At 42.1% G+C, this 25,331-nt stretch overlaps 1 protein-coding gene across 2 annotated transcripts in view; it reads right to left on the bottom strand.

Moving 5' to 3' along the window:
- Positions 1-25,331, bottom strand: part of gk (glycerol kinase) — a 134,650-nt gene that overhangs the window by 101,520 nt on the left and 7,799 nt on the right. For both annotated transcript variants that reach the window (XM_063050890.1, XM_063050891.1), the window contains exons 2-3: positions 23,808-23,881; positions 11,992-12,098 (exon numbers count right to left, since the gene is read on the bottom strand). In XM_063050890.1, coding sequence (XP_062906960.1) covers positions 11,992-12,098; positions 23,808-23,881 — 181 coding nt within the window. The remainder of the gene's footprint in view (positions 1-11,991; positions 12,099-23,807; positions 23,882-25,331) is intronic.

Genomic DNA, 25,331 nt, shown 5'->3' with positions numbered 1-25,331 from the left:
TCTCACAGTCATAAGCATAAAGCGAGTAGAACAGGGGGCTAAGCACACAGCCTTGTGGTGTACTTGTGCTGTTAGAGACCAAAGTAACAGTAGGCCAAAGTAGGCTAAAGTCAGCATGGTTTCTTTGAGGGGACATTTTGCCTGACAAATCTGTTAGAAATAATAGGCAGGATAGACAAAGAGTCAGTGGATGAAGTTTACTTGAATTTTCAGAAGGCCTTTGATAGGGTGGCACATATGCGACTGCTTAACAAGATAAGAGCCCTTGGTATTACAGGAAAGAAACTAGCATGGAAGGAAGATTGACTGGCAGGCAGGAGGCAAAGAGTGGAAATACAGGGGGCCTACTGTGGTTGGCAGCTAGTGGCTAATGGCGTTCTGTAGGGGTCAGTATTGGGACAGCTTCTTTTCACATTGCAGATCAATGATTTGAATGCTGGAATTGAACGTCTTTTGGCCAAGCTTACAGATGATAAGAGAGGTGGAATGGCAGACAGTGATGAAGTAGTAGTGAATCCGCAGAAGGACCTGGATTGAGAAAATAGAGAGTAGTTGCAGATGGAATAGGGTGCAAGGAAGTGTATGGCAACGCACTTTGGTGGAAGGAATAACGGCACAGACCATTTTCTACATGGGAGAAAATTCAAAAATCAGAAGTGCAAAGGGACTTGCGAGTCCTTGTGCAGGATTCCTTAAAGCACAACTTTCAGGTTGAGTCAGTGGTAAGGAAGGCAAATACTATGTTAGTATTCATTTTGAGGTGACTACAATACAGGAGCAAGGATATGATACTGATACTTTATAAGGCATTGGTCAGAGCATAATTGGAGCATTGTGAGCAGTTTTGGGCCCCTCATCTAAAGAAAAAAATGTGCTGGCATTGGAGGGGGTCCAGGGGAGGCTCACAAGAGTGATTCTGGAAATAAAAGGGTTAATGTATGAGAAGTGTTTGATGGTTCTGGACCTATACTTGCTAGAGATGTGTGTCTGTCTGTCTGTATGTGTGGAATCGCATTGAAACCTATAATAGTCATACTTTATTGATCCCGAGGGAAATTGGTTTTCGTTACAGTTGCACCATAAATAATTAAATAGTAATAAAACCATAAATAATTAAATAGTAATATGTAAATTATGCCAGGAAGTAAGTCGAGGACCAGCCTATTGGCTCAGGGTGTCTGACCCTCCAAGGGAGGAGTTGTAAAGTTTGATGGCCACAGGCAGGAATGACTTCCTATGACGCTCAGTGTTTCAGTAAAATACTGAAAGTCTTAAATAGAGTGGATTATGGAGAAAATGTTTCCTAGAGCTGGAGAGTCTAGGACCAGAGGGCATAGCTTCAGAATAGAAAAATGATCAGAGATGAAAAATTTCTCTAGCCAGAGGATGGTGAATATGTGGAACTCATTGCCACAGATGGCTCCGAAGGCCAAGTCAGTGAGTATAATTAAAGCAGAGGTTGACAGGTTCTTGATTAGACAGCACGTCAAGGGTTACGGACAGAAGGCACAAAATGGGATTGAAGGAATAATAAATCAGCCATGATGGAATGGCGGAGCAGAGTCGCTGGGCCAAGTGTCCTAATTCTGTTCCTATGTCTCATGGTCTTAAGAATAAAAATCACTTCAAAGCAGACAGTTGTACAAATTTCAATGAGAGCTGAGAACAGCAAGAATTGCAAAATAAAATCAAGTGATTAAAACATCACAATATAAAACTCAACAAAGAACATTTCAGCACCTTGACCCTCTTGTCAATCAACCAGATTATTTTTCCCTGACTTGGCTCGATATCCATTATGACTGTTTGACAAGAATGTTAGTCTTCAAAATTTCAAAGTTTTCTGGCAGAAGACTGCTATGGCCACCTGCATAATGGGAGTTTTGTGAATAGTCCAAACTCTATTTTTACAATTATGCTCCTTTGATTTGAACTTTAACTGATCCTTATTACTTCCTTTTCCACAAAAGAGGAAAATGGAAGTTTACCTTCCTGATCAAATATTTTAAATTAATCATGTCACTCCTTTGTTTGCCATATGTATGACAATTGGGGTCTTTCCTCATTCGCACGTCTCTTCAGACCTGGGACAATTATGGTTAATTTACATCATACCATTTCAAGACCAATAAATGCTTCAAAAGTATGATGACACTGAGAATTGAACCACCTAATATTCTAAATGTGGTTTAAATCAACATGCCCTCTTCTCATTGTAGTACAAGTGCTTGAGAACACTCATTGTTTCAGGATCAGCTTCTTCCCCACTCCATTGGATTTTTAACTGGACCATGAACACTACTTCGCTATTCCTCTTTTGCACTATTTTATTGTAACGTAGTATTTTTTTAATGTCTTGTATTGCACTGCTGCAACAAAGCAACAACAAATTCAACTGTGCACATCAGAATGTGATTCTGATAATTTTCCATGCAAACACAACATAATCTTTACTCCTTGGAATTTCAAGGCACTGTACATTGAACAAATGAGTTCAATTTTAAAATTATGAGTATGAAAGTCAACAGAAAAATCGGGGCAGTAGTTTGTTATTAAAGCACTCCAGTGTGCTTAGCAGTTTGAATATGACAAGGTGGTGGGTGCCTTGAATGTGCTTCCAAGGGTGATAGCAAATATAATTGAGGCATTTAAAATTAGCACATGATACGAGGAGAATGAAGGGACAGGGACTTCTGTAGACAGAAGGAACTAGTTTGGTTAGGCTTTTAATTACTCATTTAATTAGTTTGGCTCAACACTGTTGTCTTTCTGGCCTAATCCTGTGCTGCAGTGTTCTATGTTTGTTCAAATCAGATTGGGGAATTTAGTAGACAAAGTCAGGATCCTGGTGCCAATACACCTATCAGTACAATGAGGGGAAAAACGCAAAGCTCTGTGTTACTACAGGATCTGTGCCAGATCTGTAGAACCTCTAACATGCAATCCATGTCACAGACAATGAAGCTCGGAACATTTTCTGCATCAACCCAGATCTCAGCAAGGAGCTTTCCCCTCTCAAAAACGATACAGACTGACTACTGATTTAGTCAATCTTAAACACTGAACCATGCTTCCAGAGGCAGGTAAGAACATTGCTGTCCTCTACAGTACAACTGCATACAAGCAAACACCGAAACAGACAACTGTTCAGATCTCAAGCCTGTCCTTGCTAAATTGCATGGACTTGCTTTTACATCACTTTTATTTATATGCCACCTGCTACAGAACCAGGCACCAGGGGTGAGAACAAAGAGGTGGCCATGGGAAGTGGAGGAGTAGCTATGGGATTACTTCCAGTCAGTAGGTCATAGAAACATAGAAAACCTACAACACAATACAGGCCCTTTGACCCACAAAGCTGTGCCAAACATGTCCTTACCTTAGAAATTACCTAGTGTTACCCATAGCCCTCTATCTTTCTAAACTCCCATGTACCTGTCCAGGAGTCTCTAAAAAAAAAGACCCTATAGTATCCGCCTCCACCACCATCACTGGCAGCCCATTCCACACACTCACCACTCTGCGTAAAAAACTTACCCCTGACATCTCCTCTGTACCTACTTCCAAGCACCTTAAAACTGTGCCCTCCTGTGTTAGCCATTCCAGCCATGGGAAAAAGCCTCTCTATCCACACGATCAATGCCTCTGATCATCTTATACACCTATCAGGTCACCTCTCATCCTCCGTTATTCCAAGGAGAAAAGGCCGAGTTCACTCAGCCTATTCTCATAAGGCATACTCCCCAATCCAGGCAACATCCTTGTAAATCTCCTCTGCACCCATTCTATGGCTTCCACATCCTTTCTATAGTGAGGTGACCAGAACTGAGCACAGTACTCCAAGTGGGGTCTGACCAGCATCCTATATGGCTGCATCATTACCACTCGGGTCATGTTCAAGAACTCAGAGGACCTGAACGAATAAGTTAAGGTTGTTGTGGACAAGTGCGTACGCACACATTTATTTAGTCTTTCACAAGCCCTGGATGAACCAAGACATCTGCAATTTTCTGGGGGCTAGATTGATGGCTTGCACATCTGGCGACCCAGCAAGTACAAAGTCTCAAATGCAAAGTGGCAATTCTGGACCCAACTTGAAACAGAGGAAGCTGGACAGCTGTGGCGGGACTTGAATGCCATCACCTCTTACAAAGAAAAACCAAGCGAGGTGTGACAAACAGAGTTTCACTCCCAGTTGAGCTCAATGCCTTTTTTGGTCTCTTTGACTGACCTTTGACATGGAAGCACCTTCACAAACACTCACAGCCCTTAACGACGCTGTGGTTTTTGTCTGAGGCTGACGTGAGAGCATCATTCAGGATGGTGAACCCTCAGAAAGCATCTGGCTCAGATGATGTACCTGGCTGAGTAGTGAAGACCTGTGCTGAACAACAGGCTGGAGTGTTTACGGACATCTTTAACCTCACTTCTGCGGTTTGAAGTACCCTCTTGTTTCAATCATACCGATGCCCAACAAGAATGTAGAAATCTGTCTCAATGACTATTTTCCATTAGTACTTACTGTACATCGACTGTGATTAAGTGCTTTGACAGGTTGGTCATAAAGCACATCAACTCCTACCCGAGGAGTGGCTTGGATGCACTCCAATTTGCCTACTATCACAACAGGTCAAAAGCAGATGCCATTTCATTAGCTCTTCACTAACTCTGGAACATTTGGACAGTGAAAATGCATACATCAAGATGCTCTTTATTGACTACAGCCCAGCAACATCATTCCTGCAAAACTAATCAGTAAGCTCCAAGACCCAGGCCTCTATCTCGTTGTACAACTAGACCCTTGATTTCCTCATTTGCAGACTCCAGTCTTTACAAATTGGAAACAGCATCTCCTCCATAGTTAACATCAGCACAGGTGCACCACAAAGCTGTGTGATTAGAACTCCTGCTCTACTAGCTTTATACTTATGACAGAAGCCAAATACAGCTACAATCACATATTTAAGTTTTCTGCCATGATAAAGTTTGAGGGAATGGGGGATTCTCAAGATTCCTGTAAACAATGGATTCAGTACTGACTATGTCTGTGACTGCAGTGTGTTTGAATAATGTCTCACAGCTGCTTTCTTTGGAGCAAGATAAGGGTTAAAGTTCACCCAGATCCACATAGATGTCTCTGGGCTTTTCACACCTTTTGATTTTGACAAAAATTGACGGATGTTCTTATCTTTGTCATTAAGTTGTGGCTCCAGCAAACCAGGTAGGACATTCCCATTTTATTTAAGATGGCTGGAGTATCCAACAAATTGATTGTACTTTTGTATCAATAGTCCATTGACTTGACCGGAATGGCCATCAAACTGCTCTTTTGTATCAGTGGCGCTTATAACTTCTGACATCAGGCAGTGAACTTGTAGAACCACCAGGGAGATGAGAAAGAGTCTCACCCTGATGTCGGGTCCGAGTTCACTAGCCGGCTGAGCTCGAAGAAATAAACGGGTGAAAAAATAAGTAACGATCTTTTTGTGCTGTCGTTATTTGATCCAGCAAAGTTATGTTTACATTTGGTGCTGTGACTCGGATCCCAACAAAGGGAACGTCTCTCTGGACTGAATAAGTGACAGGGAGCTTGAATCGAACACAATTTGAGTGGCAGGTGCCCTGAGGTAATTTACCTCTGACTACTCCTTGTGTCTGACCGAGCATTTTTGCCCCTCGCCCATTGGGACCGGTACCTCTACGGGATCGGACGACCCGTTTGGATACAGAATTTAAGGTAAGCAGTTGTCTCTTTTACATTGCTGCTGGTGACAGGATATGGCCAGTTGAAATTTGATGATTCGGAAAAGGGGTTGCGCATGTCTCATGATATGGCCGATTGAAATTTGTATTTAATACGAGAATGGCAGCCCAGTTAAATTCTCACCTTAGCAGCAGAAATATGGCCAGTTGAAATTTAATAAGACAAGTTCAGGATAAAGGAGGAAGGGCCTCCAGAGTACGTGAGAGTTGATTTTTTTTCGCGAGTATTAACGGAAAATAGGCTAGCAGTTTTTGTGAGAATTAAAGGCTGCGGGTGACATTGGGTATTATGTATTGTTCCTAAGGAAAGAATCGGGACTGGGGTCCCCGGTCAGGAGAGGCGGACACCGCTACCTGACAGATTTGACCATATCAACTGCTTCCTGATAATATGGCCGATTGAAATTGATTAAGGGGAAGGCAGGCTGGCTAAATTTCTCACCCAGCGGCTTGTGCCTAGGTCCTTGTGCTGTGTATTTTATGTCTATAAGCTCTTTGTCTCGTTGATTTGTCTGTGTTTTGTGTATTTGTGATTTTGCCTACCTGCTTTACTTTGTACAGCACTTTGGTCAACGTGGTTGTTTTTAAATGTGCTATATACTTGACTTGATTTGATAATTAAGAACTGATAAGGGTAATAATGGGACAGGCCCTTGATACAGCTATGTGTGAACAAATAACAGATAAGAAAAGGACCTCAGGGTGTTAAGTGCAGCGCCAACAAAGAAACTAGAGAAAGTGTGGCCACCAGGGGAAACAAGCAGTAAATTTAATTTGGGAAAAGAATTGCAGTAAAAAGTGGAAATTGTTGATTAAAGAATGGAAAGGTAAAGCCTATACTAAATGGAATGGTACCTTACTGGCCAGCTGGAGGAATAATGCATGTGATAAAGGGATAGAGATATGTACGGCAGAAGGGACTCCCAAGAGTTGGGAGACACTGCAGGCGGAGTGGAGTGCTAATGGGTAGAAGGGAGAAGAAAAAGAGAACGAGAAACAAAGAAAACAGGCAAAAGCAGATATGGACAGAAGGAAGGTTTAAAATCGGCAGTGCTGCACACGAAGATCTAGGGCCAATACGTTATCCCGAACCCATATCTGGCATACCGACCCTGTTTAAGGACAGTGACTGCGATGAGGATTGGGCACCCACCTTATCCCCCACCTTACCAGAGACCAAGTGCACCCAGTGCCTCCGAACCCCAACCCTCCCAGTATTCAGATACGGTGGCCGCTCGGGTAAAACAGCAGTGGCATGAAAGGGAAGGCTCCCTATACCCTGAGATCCAGAAAGGGAATACCAGGTATTATTCCAAGACAGGGAGGGAAGAATCTAATAAAACCCCAGAGTTAAGGGCTCCACAGAGACAATTGCCTACCCAAATGCTGCCCAGTCCATGAGCAGCCGAGGAGGGACAGCCCTCAGTAAATCTTGTATGCACATTGGAAGCCTCAAGAGATGGTAACGATCATGAATCAGGCCCCCGATAGAAAAGAAAAACCAGCACAGTTTGCTTGGTATGTCCGCAGTACTATACAAATATATAATGCGACCCCGCAAGATTTATTTGGTCTTTGCTGCATGATTCTCTCATCTGATGAGGGGTGGAATGGAAGGCAGAATTAAGATAGCAAACTTACCGGCGGGAATCCATAATGAGAATGAACAGACAGATCAGACTATTCAAGTCTTGGAGAAGGCTCTCCAACAACCTGTAAATATCACTAAGGTACTTGAATACAAACCTAAGCCTGGGAAATTGGGTCCAGTCTATTGGGAGCAATTTATGGCCTGCTACGGCACTTTCGCAGGAGACCAAGCCTTTAATAAAGAGAATCCTTACCTCCAGTTTAATGTCCTACTGCTCAAGTGTTTACCAACTAAATTAGCCAACAGGATTAAAACTAATAACATGGATTGGCTTGACAATGACCGAAAACGAATGCGACGAGCTTTGACATATTACTGGGACCCAGCTTTCGAATCCCGATCAACCCCGAAGGGAACTAACATTAAAGGTGAATATGCTCAGCAGGAAGAAGGATGCTTCCTACCGTGAGTACCACCCCTCAGGAAGAGCCCAATATTGCAAGATGCTGCAATTCTAATTCTGTTTATGATGGTATAGGAAAAGGGATATGGGCTATCAGACGCTACAATCACTCTGGGTTCGAAGGCACAGAATGCACATATTCACGTACCCAGCCACTGCAAGTGAAATTCTAAGGGCACCCAGTGTGAGGTTTAATTTACAGTCACCACCAGTCTGAGGTGTAATCTGGCAGAGTGAGACTTGCTCTGTCCGTTGGAAATCGAGATTCTATACACAGACAAAGGTATCACCCTGGGACAAGCGAATAATTGACCCCCCACTGGTGGGCACTTAATTTGGACTCCGCTACATTTGAACCCCCTCTGCCAGAGGCAGACCCTCATGTGACTCTGTGCTATGATCCTACAGGGTGCTCCACTGAGGAAAACCAGTATTATGCACCCCTCAAGGGAAAGAAGTTCCCAGTCACGGTGATTGGAGAGGTTAAAGGAAGAGGGAGCAGTGCATTACTGGCCGAAGTTCCGGATTTCCTTTGGCGACAGATAGGACTGGTGGTTCCCCATACCATCATTAGGCTTTGCCCTGGGTTCAAGCCAAACAGCCTGGGTTCCTTGCCTACACCCTGACGAAACAAACCTCCAGCACCGAGGGAGACTGGTGGGACTTGGCTGCGGGCCAACTCCAATACTGGAAGGAGTCAAAGGTGAAGATGGGACATCTGTTAAGACACTCTTTTACTATTGACCGAACCCAAGATGTTGTACCCTATCTCTGGGCAATTTCAGGCCATGAAGTCGGTCACATCAACTGCACCCCCCCACATCATGAAAGGACAGACTCTCCCATCCCTTCCGCAATACCCCCTCAAGTCCAAGGCAACGTTTTATGAGGATGGAAGCTCTTTTGTGGATCTAGCAGGAAATCGATGTTCTGGCTATGTAATAAGTGACGACAATGAAGTAATTGAGTAATTGCAGCAGCTGTCTCCACCCAGAAAGCTGAGCTACTTGCTCTGACTCATGCCTGAATCTTAGCAACCGACTAGTCTAACAGCGTGGCCTTATAACTTCTGCAATTCTGACATCGGGCAGTGAACTTGTAGAACCGCCGGGGAGATGTCGGGTCCAAGTTCACTCGCCAGCTGAGCTCGAAGGAATAAATGGGTGAAAAGATAAGCAACGATCTTTTTTTGCTGTCATTACTTGATCCAGAAAAGTTACGTTTACAGACAACACTACTGTATTAGCCCAATCAAAAGTGGTGACAATTCGGTATATAGAAGGGAAATTGAAAAGATGATTGAATGGTACCACAACAACCACCCCTCACTCAACACCAGCAAAACCAAAGCAAGATGGGATACACGAAACAGTCCTCATTAGGGGATTGGAGGGGAACAGGGTCAGTAACTTTACATTAGTTGGTGCTATCATATCAGAAGATCTGGTCTAGGACAAGACTGCAAGTGCCATTTCAAAGAAGGCATGGCAGCACCTCTAATTGCTTAGAAGTTTACTCAGATTCAGCATGACATCCAAAACTTTGATAAACATCCAAAGATGCACAGTGGAGAGCAACCTGACTGGTTGCAGCACAGCCTGATACGGAAACACCAATGTTCAAGTAGGAAAAGCCTCCAAAATGCAATGCATACAAGTCCAGTTCATTAGAAGGAAAGTCCTCCCTACCACTGACCACAAGGAGCCACAAGTAAAAAAGCATCCACCAAGGGCCCCCACCAACTAGCCCTGCTCTATTTTCACTGCTGCCATCAGGAAGAATAGGGGCCTTAGGCCCCACACCACCAGGTGCAGCAACAGTTATTGCCCTTCAACCATCAGGTTCCTGAACCAGCACGGATAACTTCACTCACCACAACACTGAACACAACCTCTGGACAGACTCAAGGACTCTACAATTCATGTTCTCAGTGTTATTTATGTATTTACACAGCTTGTCTTTTGCACATTGATTGCTTGTCAGTCTTCCGTAGTCTTTCTTTGATTCTAATATGGTTATTATTCTATTATGGATTTACTGAGTATGCCCACAGGAAATTGAATCTCAGGGTTGTATATGACATGTACTCTGACAATTCTTTGTTCTACTGTGAATACCTGCAAGAAAATGAATCTCAGAGTAATATATGGTGACATATACATACTTTGATAATACATTTACTTTGAACTTTAGAGTGCAGCACCTCACACTTATTCAGAATCAACTTCATCCAACAGCTTGGCATGGAAACACCAACGCCCTTGAGTGTCGAGATCGCAACCTGACCTCATAAAATAAAGGGAAAATACTACGAAAATGTCTGTGTGAGGGGTGGCGTGCCTCGCCACACAGTCTCTCTCTCGCTCCGCGCCTTGTAAAAGCCATGAAAAAACGCTATCACGGACGCATGCACGGACATGCAGACGCACACGCACAGACGCGCATGCACGCAGGCACACGCCAAAAAAAACCCACCAATGCCCTTTAAGCTGAAAATCCTACAAAATGTAGTGGATATGGCCCAGTCCCTCACAAGTAAAGCCTTCCCCACCACTGAGCACATCTACATGAAACACCGTCACAGAAAAGCAGCATGCATCAACAGGAACTCCCACCATCCAGGTCATGCTCTCTTCTCACAGCTACCATCAGGAAGGTGGTACAGGAGCTCCAGGACTAACACCAAGTTCTAGAACAGTTATTATCCCTCAGCTATCAGGTTCTTGAACCAAAGGGGATAACTTTACTCAATTTCACTTGTCCCATCACTGAAATGTTCCCACAACCTATGGACTCACTTTCAAGGATCTTCATCTCATGTTCAATATTTATTGCTTATTTATTTATTTATTATTTCTTTTTATTGTATTTGCAATTTGTTGACTTTTGCATGCTGAACACTCAAACTGCAGTCTTTCATTGATTCTAATATGGTTATTATTCTATTATGGATTTACTGAGTATGCCCACAGGAAATTGAATCTCAGGGTTGTATATGACATGTACTCTGATAATTAATTTACTTTGAACAAACTTTGATCTGGCGTTTCCCTACTCATACATGTTACTGATCTATAACTGCTGTATCCTTGGACAACTTTTGCAGCTGTCCACAAAACCAGACTATTAATAAATTCTGCTTATTAAATCCAGTGTACTTCTTCCTCCTAGTTCAAAAACATACTCTTCCAAAAGTCTTCAGTACAGCAAGGAAGTTAATTGCATATGCTTCTTAAACATTATGGATTCTTTCTAATTTGTGAAAATTAAAATTTAATCACTAAAACCATATTGATCAATTATAAAGAAAAAAATGCCCGCGTTTACACAGCTCCCATTACAATCACAAACAAGAGAAAATCTGCAGACACAGGAAATTCAAGCAACACACATTAAATGCTGGAGAAACTCAGTAGGACAGGCAGCATCTATGGAAAGGAGTACAGTTGACATTTCAGGTAGAGATCCTTCATCAGGACTCATCCTACTTGTAGGCAACTTTCTCTAGACACATTGATCTTTATTTCCTTTTGTTGTGTCTGATACTTTTTTTGCCTGATTATCCTATTGCTCACCATTCATATTTCCCAACTTCCAGTATGTTTCTGATAACTCTAAAGTTTGCACTATTTAACTGCTAACCAAGCCAATAATAAATTACAGGACTAATTTAATCACACTTGCTGTACTGTCCAACTGCAATAAGAGACAAAATGGAGAAACTGCCATTCCATGGTGCATTTCTATTGAGCATAGTTATTGCACCAATCTGTTGATATTTTGGGAAATGAATGCATTTCACAATTCAATTTTCAGATGACTACGTTTGCCCTGGTTACTCCTTCTCAAAAAGGCTGAATTGAAAAACATGGTTTTGAAGAAAACACAAGGCTATTTTCACTGCCTGCAGAAGTGAAATATTTACGCGTTGTCTAAGAGCAACGATTATATTTTTAAAAACTTTTACTTACTTAGTGACGCAACCTTGCACCACCTAACTACAACCATGTGATCAATTAATCTACTAACCTGTAGACCTTTGGAACATGGGAGGAAACTGGAGCACCGGCAGAAAACACATGTGGTCACAGGGAGAATGTACAAACTCCTTACAGACAGTGGCTCTGTAACATGTTAACATTATATTTTACCATGCTACAAGAAAAATAAATACCTTTAATAGCAGAAGTATCTATCCCAAGATTTTTCAGTTTGTCACATGTCTTCTCAATACATTCCACAACAGAATGTAAAATTTCCTTAGGATCCTCTTCTACCCATCTTCAGTAAAACAAAAGAAAAGAATTTTAGAATGGGCAGTCTTTTGTTCACTTCCCTTCTTTTCCTGATGATTACAACCTTGAAGTTTTTTTAAAAAAACCATCAATCCTCCTGCACAGGTTTCCAAAAATTTACAAATCTCTAAAGCAATTTCTCCTTAACTTTGCTCTAAATCAGGGTTCCCAACCTGGAGTCCACAGACCCCTTGCTTAATGGCACTGGTCCGTGGCATTAAAAAAAAGATAGGAACCCCTGTTCTAAGTGGACAACTCTAAATCCAGAAATGGTGCCCCTTTGTTTTAGACTCACTATTTTGGAATAATAAGCTTCTCAGCATCTACTGGTGTCAATTTCGCTCAGAAACTTTAATGGCTGAATAACATCTTCGCTCATTCATTTCAGATTTTGAAAAATGATGAGCAATCTAATGAAAAGTTCTATTAAAGACAACCTGAATATCTTGTCTACCCATAATAGTCTGGCGCATCAGTATTCTCATATTTATCAAATGCCATCTTTTTGGAAACATTAAGCTAGTCCAGTGCTTGAAGATTTGTCTCTGAACCCTCAAAGGCAATCAAAAAAAGGTGGTCCAGGAAAATATGACTGATAAATCCCCATATAGTGACTCAACCAACCTTTGTTCAATTATAAGCCACAAATCAGTTATCTCCAAGCATGTAATCCAGTCTTATATTTTATAATTTCTATCTTTGCACCCAAGATAATCCTCTGTTGAAAGGCTCTTCACCAGAATTGACAAATTCCATCCTTAAATTTTGTTAAATTTGTTAATTTTGTTAAAATTGTTAAACACAATTGTTTACCTGCTCAGCTGCCTTTTCTATCAGCACTGCATGTTAGAGAGATCGTATTGCATCTGTATTACCCTTCATTTATCCAATTGAAATATTACATGCCAAGTAGCATTTCCCACCCCAGTTATTGCAACTTTTCTTATCCAAAGGATTCACGCTATCTTTTTCCATCAGCTGTGAAAGTCTATTGAGATTAACTATGAATGTGGCAAATACATGTCCCAGCTGGCTCATCTCCTGCACTGAGCTTCTCAAATAGTATCATTACCTTTAATAACTCCAAGTTCCTTATCAAGCCTAAGATTTGTCTCCAGTTGCAAGGGTCTAATCTTTTTCTTTGGCTAAACTCACCTGACACGACTTTGAGCAAAAGCATATTTTTAATTAGAATAGATATTTAATGTATTCTGAATGGGGTTACTAAACTGCCCACATCAGAAACTCTTTAGAAATTCTGCCAAAATATATGCAGATAACATCAGTTACTCGATTGATTGCATTTGCTTCATTAACCAATTCTGGCAAGATAGGTTAGTCAGAATACACAAAACATTAAGGGTACATGTCTGACAAAATAATGCCTACAGAAAGAAATATTATTTGTCTGCATTATTGAAATGGCACATTCTGCTACGGAACACTTCCCTTTTAAATCAACATGCAACAAAGGGCAGGAAGGTAAAACAGTGCAGAATTTTTAACTTCACAGAATAAACTCCCACAAGATGGGCATCTTTCCCATATGAAAGAAGCCAGACAAGTTATGCAGAGGTGTACGAATTACCAGCAGCAAAAAAATGCCAATATAAACCAGGGACAATTCTGCAAATCAATTCTTTCAAAGATCATGTCCAAAGTGCAATGTTCAAATATTTGTCAGCTATTATATGTCAATGTTTTACTTGCTCAATGATAAAGTTTAGAAGCCAACTGAAGATTCAATTCTAAGCCTTTCAGTCTTGTAAGATGAAAAATATTCAGGAAAGCAATAACTGGGGTGGGGGGCAGAATTCTAAGAAGCTGTTTAATAATGCGACAAAATCTAGAACTTAAGGGGCTTAGTACCACAAGGATGGCAGGTTTCCCTGCGCAAGGTGTCATAAAACTTTGGAATATATAGGTATCATTGTGATTAACCTTTCATCATTATAAAAACGTAATGAAATACAATTGACCCAAAACATTAACTGTTTCTCACACCACACTGATCTGATGAACATCTCTGCCATTTTCTTCTAATTTCACACTGCTGGCTACTGCAATTTATCACTTTTCATTAACCATCTTAACCTTATACAACGTGCAAGCTCTTAAGGATACTTTATCATAATGAACATGGGGAGTAACAACCAACTGCTGAAGCTTGCTCATTCAACAATAATTAACACCAGAGTTTCATAATAAGAAATGAAACATAATGGAGCACACAAAGATAAATCTTGAGTAGGAGAGCAAAGAGATGTAATTGTTAACACAAGAGATTCTGTAGATGCTGTAAATCTGAAGAAATCTCAAACACAAAATGCTGGAGGAATTCAGCAGGTCAGGCAGCATCTATGGAGAAGAATAAACAGTCCATGTTCTGAGCTGAGACTCGTCAGGTCCTGATCGGCCCCGATACAATTCCCGTATTAGATTTGATAAATCAGTGTTGAGATTAATCCAAGGATTGTAAAGTTATTCATGAAAACCTGGAGTTGTTACTTATGGAACCAGGGATGGAGTTTTTAGATTATGAGAGCACTCAGTCCTCTTTTATTGGCATTTAGAAATGCATACATGCATTAAGAAATGATACAATGTTCCTCCAGAGTGATATCACATAAAACAAGACAAACCAAAGACTAACACTGACAGAACCACATAATTATAACATATAGTTACAGCAGTGCAAAACAATACCATATTTTGATAAAGAACAGACTATGGGCACGGTAAAAAAAGTCTCAAGTCCTGATTGACTCCCGAGTCCCCGATAGCAGGTGGCAAAAGGGAGAAACTCCCTGCCATAAACCTCCAAGGCACTGACAACTGCCGATGCCTTGGAAGCAGCCGATCACAGCCGACACCGAGTCCATCCATCCGAAAATTTCGAGCGTCCGACCAGCCCCTCTGATACAGCCTTCCAAGCGCCATCCTCTGCCGCGCGCCTTCGACCTAGCTCCAGCTGCTGAAACAAGCAAAGCCGAGGATTTGGGGCCTTCTGCTCTGGAGATTCCGGTTACCACACAGTAGCAGCGGCATTTCATAAGTTTCATAAGTTTCTCCAGATGTTCCTCCGCACTCTGACATCTGTCTCCATCAAATCAGAATTGTGCGCAGTCCCCTACTTGACAGATTACAGATATCATTCACCGGAGAGGCCGCGCGCGCTGCATCGTGTCGCCATCTTCTCCTCCTCTTCCTTCTTGGATTAAAATACAGGAAAAGACAAATGTTGGAAATATACATTTTCCAGGAATTCAGCAGTTTCTGTGAACTATCAACTACAATATTCTACTTGCTGATAAGGGTGTAATATCTTGATATTAACTGAAAATTACAGACATAGGAATGTTTTAACTAATAGTAGAAGTTGCAACATGAAAAGATGCTTCAATCAATTGCAATACAATGCAAAATATCACACTTGGAGGAGTTACAAAGGTCTGTGTGTGCATGGTTCAACAGAAATATCAGTAGATGCCTATTGAACACTCAATGAAAGGATTAAAAGATGTAGAAATATGTACTTTGGTTTCTGCTAAAGGTTAGGCTATTCTGCCTCTACGTCAAATGACCTTTTCTCAAGCGTAAGTGGATGCATCACACAACACTAGCCCAATCTGGTTTACACAGAGGGATCGGTGCACCATCACGCTGTGGAAACAGACCCAAAGAGACATCAAGAGACGACCACCAAATAATTTTGCTTAAGGGCATGAACCTAATTAATCAATTTTAAATATTCTAAACTGATTTGCTTGGATTAAAACAAACAAAATTTACCACGTCTTTGATCTCAACTCTTCCCCCTTCGATGCAGTTCTGTTGGTGTACAAAAACTCATTGGTGAGAAAGCAAGGGTAGAGGTAATGCCTAGCCATTTAGTTTTTTTTTCTCTTTCCAATGTCTAAGTTCAGATCATAGAACACAGAAACAAGAGGACAGTCACTCAGTAGTCAGATGGAATTGGAAGACATATGTAGAGATTGCAGCCAATTGCAAATATAATAGGATAATATTAGTGGGAGATTTTAAAACTTTCTTAATATCAACTGGGCCAACTAAACAGGCTTGGATGGAGTGGAATTTGTGAAACCTATCTAAGAGATCTTCCTTTATCAATATATAGAGGGACTTACTAGAGTGGGTGCGACACTGAAACTCCTCCTAAGGAACAAGGTAGGGCAACTGCTGGAAATGTCTGTCAGTGAGCATTTTTAGGTTCAGTGACCACAATTCCATTAATATTAAAAGTTATAGAGAAGGATAGCACCACTCCACAGGTTAAGGATCTGAACCAGGGCAGAGCAAACTTTAAAGCCAAGGGCAGGATCTTGCAGAGGTTGATTGGACAACACCATTTGTAGGGAAAGGACCATCTGTCAAAAGGGAGGCCTTTAAAAGAGATATGTCGAGAGTTCAGGGCATGCATGTTCTTGCAAGGGTTAAAACAAGGAAGGGAGATTTCAGAACCTTAGCTTGACGAGAGATAGAGGCTCTGGTTAGGAAAGAGGATGTATACACTACACACAAGCAACTGGGAACTTATGAGCATCTTAATGATTACATGAACTGCAGGAGTGCACTTAAGAGACAGGTTAGGAGGGCAAAATGAAGATATGATAAGGATCTGGCAGGCACGGTGAAGCAAAAATCACAAGAGAATCTATAGATATATTAAGAGAGACTAGGGAGAGAATAGGTTAAAGATTAATATGAGAGAGAATTTCAGGATGTATATTGTATACATTTCTTTGACATTAAATGTACCTATTGGCCGATTGTGTGTGGAACACAAGGAAATGAAAAGATCGTTCGTGAATATTTCTCTGCAGTTTTTACTATAGAGAAAATGACGGATCAAAGGACATAGAGAAATGAGTAGAAATGTCTTGGACCACACATTAATTAGCAAGGAAAAGGTGCTTAAAGCCTTATAAAGTACATCTATGTGATAAACCTCCAGGGCCTGACCTGCTTTATTCTTGGACCTTTTTCTTCATCTCTAGTCTTGGGTAAGGTTCCAAAGGACAGATCATTAGTTAATGTGGTACCATGGTTTTAAAAAAGTATATCAAAAGCAAGCCAGAAAAGTACAAGCCATTGAGTCTATTTTGTCACATAGTGTGAGCAGAATTATCTGCAGCTTAATGTGGAAAAGAATAAGGAGCTGGTGGTAGACCTGAGGAGAGCTAAGGTACCGGTGACCCCTGTTTCCATCCAGGGGGTCAGTGTGGACATGGTGGAGGATTACAAATACCTAGGGATACGAATTGATAATAAACTGGACTGGTCAAAGAACACTAAGGCTGTCTACAAGAAAGGTCAGAGCCGTCTCTATTTCCTGAGGAGACTGAGATCCTTTAACATCTGCCGGAAGATGCTGAGGATGTTCTACGAGTCTGTGGTGGCCAGTGCGATCATGTTTGCTGCTATGTGCTGGGGCAGCTGGCTGAGGGTAGCAGACACCAACGGAACCAACAAACTCATTTGTAAGGCCAGTGATGTTGTGGGGATGGAACTGGACCCTGACAGTGGTGTCTGAAAAGAGGATGCTGTCCAAGTTGCATGCCATCTTGGACAATGTCTCCCATCCACTACATAATGTACTGGTTGGGCACAGGAGTACATTCAGCCAGAGACTCATTCCACCGAGATGCAACACACAGCGTCATAGGAAGTCATCCCTGCCTGTGGCCATCAAACTTTACAACTCCTCCCTTGGAGGATCAGACACTCTGAGCCAATAGACTGGTCCTGGACTTATTTCCTGGCATAATTTTCATGTTACTATTTAACTATTTATGGTTTTATTACTGTTTAATTATTTATGGTGCAACTGTAACGAAAACCAATTTCCCCCGGGATCAATAAAGTATGACTATGACTAATGGCGGTGGGTAAATTGCTGGAGGGGATACTGAGGGACAAATTCTACAAACATTTGAAGAGGTGGGGTCTGATTCTGGGTAGTCAGCGCAGCTTTGTGCATGGGAAATAGTGTCTTGTAGCGATGTGCTACACACAGCGCTAGAATAACCACACGGAGTCGGTGAGTTAGAGTTGCAATGAAAGAGATTTATTCAAACTTCGCGGCCCGCTTTAAAGCCTTCCCGTTCCCGCCCTCCCTGGGCGGGACTACTGTGGGGAATGCATATTCCCAGACCCTTTCTGCGCGCGGGATTTTCCCCCTGCTGGTGAAGATGGCCTGGCGCCCTTTTTGCTGCCGGCCCTCTGCCTGCGCGCGCTGTTTCGTGAGCCGGTTCGTGGGTGCCAGAAAGTGGGTCGCCACATAACCCCCCCCCCAGAACCGGCGATACCTTCCCCAATGTCCACAGTCTGGATCGGCCTCTGTTTGGGAGGTCTGCCCCTGCGCCGCGGTGCCTGAGCCTGGACCGGTTGCGCCAAGTCCACATGGGCCGGTTTGAGTCGGTCCACCGTGAAAACCTCCTCTCTCCCCCCAATGTCCAGCACGAACATGGACCCGTTGTTATCTGCCGAATGTGGAATTGTGCTTCTGCTTGTTCGAACCATAAATGGGGTCGCAGCGTCCAGAAGCTTGGCAGTTTTAACGAAACTGCGTGAACAGATGCAGCGTCGGTCATCTCTGGTCCAAATATCGTTTGGGCCGTCGGGGTCACCAATTGTAGCGGTGTGCTACACACAGCGCTAGAATAACCACACGGAGTCGGTGAGTTAGAGTTGCGATGAAAGAGATTTATTCAAACTTCGCGGCCCGCTTTAAAGCCTTCCCGTTCCCGCCCTCCCTGGGCGGGACTACTGTGGGGAATGCATATACCCAGACCCTTTCTGCGCGCGGGATTTTCCCCCTGCTGGTGAAGATGGCCTGGCGCCCTTTTTGCTGCCGGCCCTCTGCCTGCGCGCGCTGTTTTGTGAGCCGGTTCGTGGGTGCCAGAAAGTGGGTCGCCACAGTCTGACAAATATCTTTGAATTCTTGGTTATCTTCTTGAAGAGGGTAGATGAGAGTAGGGTAATTGATGTTATCTATATGGACTTTAGCAAGTCCTTTGATAAAGTCCCCATGGCAGGCTAGCATCGATGATTAGATCGTTATGGGATCCAAGAGGAGATTGCAGATTGGATTCCTAATTGGCTCAGTGGCAGGAAACAGAATGATGGTTGAGGGTTGTTTCTTGGACAGGAGGATTGTGTCCAGGAGTGTGCCACAGGGGCTAGTGCTGGGATTTTGTGGTTTGAAATTTATAAACAATTTGGATGTTAATGCGAATGTTTAGCAAGTTGGTGAATGATACTAAAACAGGTGGTGTTGGAGGTTATGTGAAGTGATGAAAAACTACAGGAGGATCTTGATCAGCTTGGTATGTAGGGTGAGGACTGGTAAATTAGTTTCAACCCAGATAAATCTGAGACTATTATTTAAATGGGGAAAGAATTCAAAGTTCTGAAATGCATTGGGACTTGGGAGTCCTCATACAGGATACCTTTAAGGTTAACCTCCAGGTTGAGTCGGTGGTGAAGAAGGCGAATGCAATTTTGGCATTCATTTCCAGAGGAATAGGGTATAGGAGCAGGGATGTGAATTTGAGGCTCTATAAGGCGCTGGTGAGACCTCACTTGTGTGGTGAGACCTGCTGTGGGCAGTTTTGGTCTCCTTATTTAAGAAAGGATGTGCTGACGTTGGAGAGGGTACAGAGAAGATTCACTAGAATGATTCCAGGAATGAGAGGGTTAACATATCAGGAACGTTTGTCCGTTCTTGGGCTGTATTCCTTGGAGTTTAGAAGAATGAGGGGAGACCTCATAGAAACATTTCGAATGTTGAAAGGCATGGACAGAGTGGATGTGGCAAAGCTGTTTCCCATGATGGGGGAGTCTAGTACGAGAGGGCATGACTTAAGGATTGAAGGGCGCCCATTCAGAACAGAAATGCGAAGAAATTTTTTTAGTCAGAGGGTGGTGTATCTATGGAATTTGTTGCCACGGGCAGCAGTGGAGACCAAGTCATTGGGTGTATTTAAGACAGAGATTGATAGGTATCTGAGTAGCCAGGGCATCAAAGGTTACGGTGAGAAGGCGGGGGAGTGGGACTAAATGGGAGAATGGATCGGCTCATGATAAAATGACGGAGCAGACTCGATGGGCCGAATGGCCGACTTCTGCTCCTTTGTCTTATGGTCTTATTGCATTTTGGGAGATTAAATCTATGTACAAATTTTACAGTAAATTGTAGTGCCCTGGGGACAATGTTCCCTCTAAGGTGTGTGCGTATGCTCATGCACATCTTTTGCTACGAGTGCGAAACAGAATTTAAACTGCGCTCAAAAGATTGTCATCTTCTACCTCGTTGGCATGTTAAGTACATTTCATAATCATACAGAACTAAGTTCCCTTTTCCGGTTTCTGATGCAGACAGTATTGACAATGTGGAGTTTGCAATGACTTATCTGCAGATTTTAGAAGTGGCTTACTTATACTGTTTCTATTGAAGAAATTATTCAATGTGCACATGTTGTTGTCATTGGACAAACAATTGCAAGTACAAGATTTTTGTGCACACAGGTCATTACAAATGAGAAGAAACATTGCCTTTGGAGTGTTTTGGAACAGACAGATGACTGCACTGGTAGATCCAGTTCAAACCGAATCATCAAGTTCAAACACTGGTTGGTCTCATCAACGATGACAAAGAGATGGCGTACAGAGAGGAGTTAAAGCGGCTGGTAGAATAGTGTAAGCATAACTTGAATCTCAATGTGGACAAGACCAAAGAGATGACCTTAGGAAGATACTGGTTGACTACTGCTCACGGCACATATGTAGCTCATCCATGGAGAGAACTGGGAGCACCAAGTTTCTGGGAGTGCCATAACAGACAATCTCACATGGTCCCTTAACACCACCTCTTTAGTCAAGGAAGTACAGCAGTGTCTCCACTGCCTGATGAGATTGAAACAAATGAGGCTCCTCTGCCTCCCATCCTAAACAATTTTTACAGGAGCACCATCGAGACTGCCCTGACCAAGTGCATCAGTCACGCGCCAGTTTCATTTGTTCTGGCATGGGAATTTAAGGCAAATGACTGCAAGTCCCTACAGAGGATTGCAGGACAACTGAGAGGAGCATTAGAGTCTTTCTTCTATCCGGAGATATTTATCAGGACCCTTAGCATGAGCAATGATCCTTCCAATCCACACCCCCCGCCCCCCAACCATCAGGCAGGAGATACCGTAGCATTACAACAAAAACTGTTCCAATGGGACCTCCGGACCATTGCTTTGGTTGGCAGTAAACATGTGTGTGGGTGAATGACAATAAACTTGAACATGACTAGGAGTGCAAGTACAGTTTGCTGAAAACAGTGTCAGTGTCACAGATAAATAGGGTAGTGAAGGTGGCGACTGCCCTTCAGAAACCCACTAGCCGCTGCTGTTTGGCACACTGGCTTTCATTAACCAGAACAGTGAGAATAGGGGAAGTTAGGTTGCTGTTCTACAAGACATTGGTGAGACCATACTCACCATTCTGTACATCTTTTCTCACCTTGTTACAGGAAAGATGCTATCAAATTAAAAAGTGCAGAAAAGAATTACCAGAATGTGAGTTGCAAGGAGAAATTGTACTGAGTGGAGTGCAGCCTAGGACTACATTCCCTGAAATGTCAGGAATTGCGGAGTGACCTGATCGTGAGGGGCATATACAGGGTGAAAGCACAGTCTCCCCGCCCCCCACCGCACGAGGAACTAGAAACAAGACGGAGTAAGTACAAGATCAGAAGCAAGAGATTTAAAAAGGGACATCGGGGGCAGCTTCTTCATGCAAAGCGTGGTGCATTCTTTGAATGAGTTGCTGATGGTTGAGGCTGGCACATTAGCAACATTTAAAAGTCATCTAGATAGGAGTTTAGAGAGCTATAGACCAAAGCAGGTTGAAGGGACTAGGTCGCTGGGCAACCCCAGTGCCATTGACAAGTTGGGCACAAAGGTCAGTTTCCATGCTCTCTGATTCTACAGCTCTGTAACAAATGGATTAATCACCAACTTCAGAAGAAATTTCCAGTTCCATACTAAGGTGACAAGTTATTAGAGATTGTTGAATTTCTCTGAGGCTACAATATGCTCAGATGGAAAACGTGATGTTGCTCTTCCAAGTTTTAGTCTGGCCTCATTAGCAAAGTATGAGAGGCCACAGGCAGATGGGCTAAAGACAAATAGGATAAAGTCTGACAAGAGTCACCTCTACAGACTGAACACAGTCAGCAATCGACTTTGCCAATGTAGAGGAGACTGCACAGCAAGAATCATCTAAACCAGGAGTTCTCAACCTTTTTTATTCCATGAAGCAATACCAGTAAGCAAGGGGTCTGTGGACCCTAGATCAGAACCCCTGATCTAAACTGTAACTTACAATGCTCAATGTCAGTCTGTGCCACTCAAGGGTGGTACTCTGTGACAATTGCACAAGTAGTCAATCTGAAGGATAATACTGTGGAAGTTGCAGCTCAGTAAGAGTTAAGATAATGTCCAGGCATGATAGAATGCAGTCACCCAGCTATGAAAGGTCCTCAAAGAACATAGCTTCCCCTTCCATTGATGGGGACAGAGGCCACTTGGCATAACAAGGCAGGATAATGATGCAATCAAAAGATTCTAGGATGACACTTAGTAGCTCTGAATTATTATTGACCTTTCGTGGGTAGATTATATTGGCGATTAATACCAGTGTGATCATGTAAATAAGGAATTTGAACATACTTAAGGCTACCAATTTGTCAATACCTGCATGCAGCTAGTCAATTCTGTATAAAAATGGCATTTCGTTGTTCAAACTTCAAAACAGTGTGGTGACAGGGGCCATGCTGTTCTCCTAGTGCACAAATAAATAAAGTGTGATTGAGGAACGATCGAGTTTTCAGAGTCCAGTTAATTGGCGACAACAATGTATCAATGTTGACCATAGGATTCAACATTTTCAAAATGTGTGGACTTCTGTGGAGGAACTGCATAGTATCAAATGGCAGACTCACTGGACGTGTATTCAGAAGGTAACAGGGTCAGATAGTTGTGCAGATCAATGCCAGGAGTTAATTCTCAAGGGCCTGGCTATCGGGTGATAAGTTGTTTAAAAAACCTCAAATGTGGTCATGACTGCCTGCATTGCCAGATCTCCCAACACTCATGTTGACACTGTTAAATTTACTGTAACTCATCACTGATTTGACAAATATCTCCACTCAAAGCTTCTGAGATTCATGATTCACATCGCACTTTTACTTTAACCAGGAAACCTACAAACATCACCCAAATTAATCATACAGCATTTAACCACAGATATATCAGTTTCTTACTGGATCAGTGGTCAAATCATTGGCAGAATGATAATTTTATATCACTATTTCAAAAGAATTGAAAAGATCAACCCAGTAATAAAAGCCAAGTGAATTTAACAATTGTTACATTGTCAGCATGGAAAAAAGAACTCCCTCCTGCTGATGAATGCTCAAAAAAAAATGGCAGGCTGATGTCAAATCAATATTGCACAATGAATGACATCATTCTGATACAGACTTACTGGTGCTTGCAGTAATATTTGAATGTTACAGTTATTAATATTACCCAATAGCTTATTTTTGCTTGCAAAACAGTTATAACTATAATTATAACTAGAAAACAAGTCAGAAAATGAAGCCTACATTCAACTTACTTACCCTGCCTTTGGAAGGTGTTGTGTAATTTCCACTTGGTGTTGAGCAACAACTTTAGATGTCTCAGGATCAAAGACCTGTGAAATAGTTGTTCAATACTATCAGTTTCTTCAAATACTCAGTCAGTAAAACATAAACGTTAATTTTCAAAGGTACAACTGCATCCATATGCTGTGAAGTTACACGCTGCTAACCACAGGCACAGCAGGAATCAGCACAAGTGAACTGGAACAGAATAATCCATCAGCAGCTTCATATTTCAATAAATCCAATACTTAAGTACATTTGATAACTTTTCCAAAAATGTAACTACCCATCAAGGGGGCAGGTATTGCCAGAAAACTACATGTGCTTGACTCAATCTGGTCCCCATGTTATTCAAACAGCCTTACAAACCCAATTGTCCTAAAATTTGCATCTTGGGGTTTGGAATTGTCATGTTGATGCTTCTTAATGCCAGCTCAAAACCTACAGGTGCAAGAAAAAGTTTGTGAAACCATTTGCAATTTACCTGGTTTTGTGCATTAATTACTCATAATGTGATCTGACCTTCACCCAAGTCACAATAATAGGCAAACACCATCTGCCTAAACAAAGAGCAAGGTGTTTGGTGTTGAACAACTCTCTCTCTCTCTTTTCAAAAGCATAGTTCATAGGGGTAATTCAGGCCCCCCCCCCCACCGTCACACATAGCAATGTGCATTTCTGCCAAAAAGTTCTTTTGTCTCATCTGTCCACAGAACATTGTCCCAGAAGTGTTACAGAACATCCATGTGATCTTTTGCAAACTAACTTGAGACATGTAGCAACGTTTTATTATTTCGAGAGCAGCGATTTCCTCCTTGGTCTCCTTCCATGAACACAAGTGTTTTCCTTACATGAACACATGAACAGAGACTTCAAGCAAGTTCTAGAGATTTCTGCAGGTCTTTTGCTGTTACCCTTGGGTTCTTTTTCCCCTCCTTCAGCATTGCACATACTTGGTATTGTCACCAAACAATTGGTACTAGAACGTACAATCATCACAGCGATATTTGATTCTGCGCTTCACACTCCCTGGATTACAAATATTAAAAATTTAAAATAGTTAAAATTAGTAAATATTAAAAATTTAAATTATAAATCATAAATAGAAAATAGAAAAATGGGAAGTAAGGTAGTGCAAAAAAACCAAGAGGCAGGTCTAGATATTTGGAGGGTACGGCCCAGATCCGGGTCAGGATCCCTTCAGCAGTCTTACCACTTTATGTTCTTGGTGTGATCTTTGCAGGACTCCGAGGGAAGAGTAGCAAATGTACTGAATTTCCTCCATTTGTAGACAATTTCTCCTACTGTGGACTGAGGAACACCCAGGAATTTAGAAATGCTATTGTAGCCTTTTCTAGCTTGTTGCTTCTCTACAATTCTTCCCAAGGTCCTCTGAAAGTTGTTTTGATTGACATATGGTGCACAAGAACAGATCTTTCTAGAGAAGAGTGGGATCGGACAGTAACCTGTCTTTTTAAAAAAAAAATATGCATAGGGCAA

Source organism: Mobula hypostoma, chromosome 6, assembly GCF_963921235.1.
Source record: "Mobula hypostoma chromosome 6, sMobHyp1.1, whole genome shotgun sequence".
Taxonomy (NCBI): domain Eukaryota; kingdom Metazoa; phylum Chordata; class Chondrichthyes; order Myliobatiformes; family Myliobatidae; genus Mobula; species Mobula hypostoma.
The sequence above is the reverse complement of the archived record's forward strand: the minus strand, read 5'-3'. Positions and strand labels throughout refer to the sequence as shown.